Genomic DNA, 5,000 nt, shown 5'->3' with positions numbered 1-5,000 from the left:
AACAAGTGAATGAAGAGAAAATTAGAAATCGGGGACGATAAACCGATAGAGAATTCCAAGACCTTGAAAATGAGCTATCGATGGTGAGAATCGGCCAAATAGAACCGCTCTTTTACTTTTATGAAGACATCAAGGTCGGCCATGCGTTCCCGCACGCACCAACAAAAAGTGTTAGCCGTGCACATATCTGCAAGTGCAACAAGAAAGGACGGAGGAGACAGCAAGCGTACCAAGTGAAGAGTTTACCTTCGTGTTGACTCAAGCTAAGGACTCCGGCCAGTCAGAGATCATACCAGTCGCTTGTCATCATGGTCATTACTACAGTCCATTCAGAAAAAAATGAACTTCTAGCTTTTGGCCATAAATGGGTCAAACGTTGAGTTTTTTTAGAATTTTTTTCTGCAATCCCATATGGAATCCTCTTCCAATTATGTTTCTGAAGTTTTTTTGTCCAAAAAGCAAGCCATAGCAAGAATAGGATTTCGGCCAGGTTTTGCCCCAAAAGCACTGAATTGGGAAAAACCATCAAAATCCAGGCCGTTTGACCCCGCCTGCAACAGTGCATTCTGCGGTTCGAACCCCAGTTCAGGCACCCTTTTTGGACCCTTTTTCAAATTTCAAAGTTCGCAGCACTGCACTGTGTACGATGAAATCACGAAAAATCGCCAAATACGGGAGCTCGCCAGAGCCAGGACCCATTTTTTTATGAATGGACTGTACAAGGGATTTATTTGTGGCCAGGAAACTCCCCACTCGCAGCGTGAAAGCTGCAAGGTCAAGCAGAAAAGAGTGTGCAGAGTCGCGATCAAGAAACGCTGAGCTCTACTGACAACATTGGTTAGCTAGGCGCGGGAAATCCTTGTAGATGGCAGGACTCCAGTTCACCAGTACCTCACGGAAATAATCTTGATCGACACGCACCACCGGATTGAGAAAAAACCAAGATGGCTTGGAGAAAGGACGTCTTCCCTGCGTGTCTTTCCCAACATCAAACAACAAGATTCGCTTGGGCACTGGCCCTTCGCTGTACAGACTAGACCAGGGAGTCGTAAAATACCGGTATATTACGACTAGACTGTACATGGCTGTACATCGATCAGCATGAACTCGGGTGCGTAGCCGCTATGACTGCACAAACTCTGGCCTCCGTGGCCGTCGCCATTTTTTCAAAATGGTAGTCGACACTTTTTCAATTTTGTATGGTCGTGGTGAGCCCTGACTGTGTCTAGCATAACTTGGGGAATAAAAGTAAATTGATCAACTCATTTCTGGTGTTGTGTGTGTGTGTGTGTGTGTGTGTGTGTGTGTGTGTGTGTGTGTGTGTGTGTGTGTGTGTGTGCGTGCGTGCATGTGTGTGCGTGCTGTGTGCTGTGTTCTGTTTGGGAACAATGAAGGAGGAACTGGAACTTCGAACTGGTGGGTTCCAATCTGTCTGTTCGATTTTAGAACATCTTTGTTGTAATGATGTTTGGTTAGCAGTCTTCAAGTGTGAGCTATTAGAGAAAACAGAGACTGTGACAGAGAGAGAGGGACATAGATTAGATAGCTCATGTGGATAAGTGCCGTTGCTGTTTGCGTTATGCAGAGCTCACTGACTTTTCAGTTTGAGCACTCTGGCTGGGTACGTTTGGGCTTGGTTTAAATCTGGCTTCGGAAAATTTGTTTTTCATTGCTACCAAGTTCGGCCTCGTTTTCTCTGTGCTGCGCTGATGAGTCCACAAAGGACGAAACTGTTCTCTCCGCAGATTGATTAGATAGATAGATAGATAGATACAAAGCAGTACTTCCTCTGGAAACAAATACTTCGTGACTTTTTTTACTACTTTTCGCTGCTGTCATTTCGCTCTCTCTCTCTCTCTCTCCCTCTCCCTCTCCCTCTCCCTCTCCCTCTCCTTCTCCCTCTCCCTCTCCCTCTCCCTCTCCCTCTCTCCCTCTCCCTCTCCCTCTCCCTCTCTCCCTCTCTCCCTCTCTCCCTCTCCCTCTCGTGGGTGGGGGGGGGGGGGGGGGTTGGAGGGAGGGCAAACAGGAAGAGAATAAGCAAAGGGGTGGGGGGGGGGGCTCTCAATTGCTTTTGTGACTGGTAAACTCTGTTGTACTTGAGACATTCTACCATTTCCCATGATAACATGTACTAATGATTGTTGCTGCTACTGCTGTTGCTGCTCTTCTTGCTGCTACTGCTGCTGCTGCATTATTATTGTTCATTGTAATGCAGCTGCTGTGGCTGAGGACATCATTGGTGGCAAGGACGAGGCCAGCGTGGTACGTGTGCGTATGTACCTTGTCGGCAAGTACGCCACAGGAAAGTCCAGCTTTGTCCGTGCACTGCTCGGTGAAGAGTTCATTGAAAACGCAGACAGCACCGACTCCATTTCCATCCATCGATCCAGACTCAGAATGCATCTCTCCTCTCAACTCGCCACAGGCACACAAGAAGCCGCACAAGTTCTTGTGGACAACAGTCAACATAGTTTCTTTGTCAATCTACTCACAGCTCGTATCCGATCATCTCTAGATCTGGTCAAGAAAATCAAGGAGGCTCCAGAGCTACCCATCGCTGCACAACCATCAGCATGGTCCAAGCTCAAGAAATTCACCAGGTCACTACTTCCACCAACAAAGAGTACTCCTTTGGCTACTTTCCCGGCTACTGGTGGAGCAGCAGCTACATCCGCTGTCCACAATGAGTTTGCCAATGTTCCTCATGCTAATGACCTGACCAAAGTGGCACCAGATGTTATCTCTCAAGTTCGCTCGTCTGTCAGCAATGTCGATAACAGTTCAAATGGAGAGGAAGCAGCGTATGCGTTTGTTGAGCTGTGGGACATGGGTGGACAGATGCCGATGTTGGTACAACAAAGCATCTCGTTTTCAATTTGTGACAGCGTGTACATTGTGACTCTTGACATGAGGTGTGACCTGGATGAAGAGGTAACGGAAGACGTCTACCGCTTCGATGGTCAGGAGATTGTAACTTCTACACCGTTGCCAGGAATGACGCAGGCTGACTACCTTCACATGTGTCTGTCACTGATTGCTTTGCAGCATAGAGCAGACACACACCCTGACCAGCATCACCACCAGCAGCAGCAGCAACAGCAGCAGCAACAGCAGCAGCAGCCGCAACAGCAGCAGCAGCAGCAGCAACATCAGCAGCACCAACAGCAGCAGCATCAGCATCAGTCAGACACAGAGGCGGGTAAGAGCAGTAGCAGCAATAGCAGCCACCATCATGATGAGAGTAGCACAGCCATCATGGTTGTTGTTACCCATGTGGATCTTGTCGACGACGACCAAATAGAGAAGAAGAAGGACATGTTCTTCAATGCCGTGTCCAAGCTGGCTGAAAGGGCCGGCCCCAACGTCAAGGTCTGTGGACCCTTCTTTGTTGACAATCACCGTCTTCAAGATCGCGTATCTCGCCACAGCCAGCTTGCTGAAGCACAGCAAGAGCTCTCTAGAATTGTGTCTGCCTTTCCTGTCCAAGCAATTCCCTTGATGCAAGTGAAGATAGAAGAAGCTATTTCTCTCCACCAAAAGGAAATGCTTCGCTATGCAAAGGCTGGGTGCAGTGATGATGCAATGCAAGCTACCAGTAGTGAGCAGCAGCAGCAGCGGCAGCAGCAGAGTTTTGTTAGTATGGACTACCCACAGTTTGTAGACTTTTGTCGGCATGTTAGCGGCAAAGATCTCACCACTGCACAAGTGTCTGATCTACTGCACCACCTTCAGCAACATGGCACAGTGTTTTGCTGTGACTGCCCGCATCCACTCACTTCAAGTGTCATTTTCCTTGAACCCCAGCAGCTGTTACTCAACTTTGTACGCTTGATGACCTTCCCTCTGAAGGAGACAGCTTTTCCAAGCACCTCAGCAACATTAGTCAGAGAAGTGCAACACTTTCGACGTACGGGAATTGCCAGCGCGATGTTGATAGAGAAAGTTTGGTATCCTCTCAGCCGTGTTGTCCAGCTAGCTCTCTGCAAATCCATGTGTTACTTCAACTTGGCAGCAGAACTTCAGCCCGCCAGCAGTGCAGCCACCAGCAGTACAGCCACCAGCAGTACAGCCACCAGCAGTACAGTCACCAGCAGTACAGTCAACAGCAGTACAGCCACCAGCAGTACAGATACCAGCACCGGAGGGTGTGGCAGTAGAGTCGGCGGCAGCAGCAACAGCAGCAGCATCAGCAGACAAGACAGATGTCCGGTTGTCACGCCAGGCCTACCCGACCTCTTCATCCCGTTCTGTTGCAACCAGGAAGCATTACGGTTGGTTTTGGAGGAGGATGTTCCCTTTAAGCTACCGTTTAACCACCTCAGCTTCCCTGGGATGCTGTTTCCTCCACCACTGTTCGGTCGCTTAGTCACCTACATAATTCATCGTATGAAGAAAGAGTCAGCCAGTCTTCAGTTCACATCCAGTGCGGCATCACTGAATTTGGAGGTTGGTTGTAGCCAAGTATGCCTCTGCTGGACACCGACAGGTGTTCGCTTAGAATGCGCTGCTGCTACACCATCCATACTTGCTGATGTGGCTTGGGATATGAAGAGTGCAATTGTTGACTTCACACAAGTTCTCAGCACCCAAGGGTACCGGCAGTTCACAGTTGTTGGTGAGTCTTTCGCCTGCACTTCCGCATCATGCCAGGATCGCCTGAAGGAATGCAGCAGTCCTGCAGAGGTGCTGGTACACTCGTCGTGGGTGTTGCTAACCAGCTTGCACAAGAAGCATTTCTTGACGGCATACGAGTCAGATGGGAACACCGCCCTGACCTTCAAGGCTACGTGTGCTACCTGCAAGGAGAAGGTCATTATTCCGAGGTCCTTCTGGCCCTGGCTGCGTAAGGATGTGCCATTTGTCCAAGCTGAGGTGAGTTGTGAAGATTTTCTTCCACTGTCTTGTATGGTTTCAGCATACACTTGAAATGTCAAGCTGCTAGAATAGATACTTTGCTGCAATATCTACACCATCATGTGACTGATCATGTGACAGTGATC

The 5,000-nt window shown here is 49.0% G+C and overlaps 1 protein-coding gene across 1 annotated transcript in view; it reads left to right on the top strand.

Annotated features, from left to right (window-relative positions):
- The window catches only part of LOC135822823 (uncharacterized), a 21,480-nt gene that overhangs the window by 8,509 nt on the left and 7,971 nt on the right, over window positions 1-5,000 (top strand). Inside the window, exons 3-4 of the mRNA XM_065335659.1 lie at window positions 1,395-1,416; window positions 2,216-4,872. Of these exons, the coding sequence (XP_065191731.1) occupies window positions 1,395-1,416; window positions 2,216-4,872 (2,679 nt within the window). The remainder of the gene's footprint in view (window positions 1-1,394; window positions 1,417-2,215; window positions 4,873-5,000) is intronic.

The sequence above is a fragment of the Sycon ciliatum genome, chromosome 8, assembly GCF_964019385.1.
Source record: "Sycon ciliatum chromosome 8, ocSycCili1.1, whole genome shotgun sequence".
In the NCBI taxonomy this organism is placed as follows: domain Eukaryota; kingdom Metazoa; phylum Porifera; class Calcarea; order Leucosolenida; family Sycettidae; genus Sycon; species Sycon ciliatum.
Note: the sequence above shows the minus strand (reverse complement) of the source record. Positions and strands in the feature narration are given on the sequence as shown.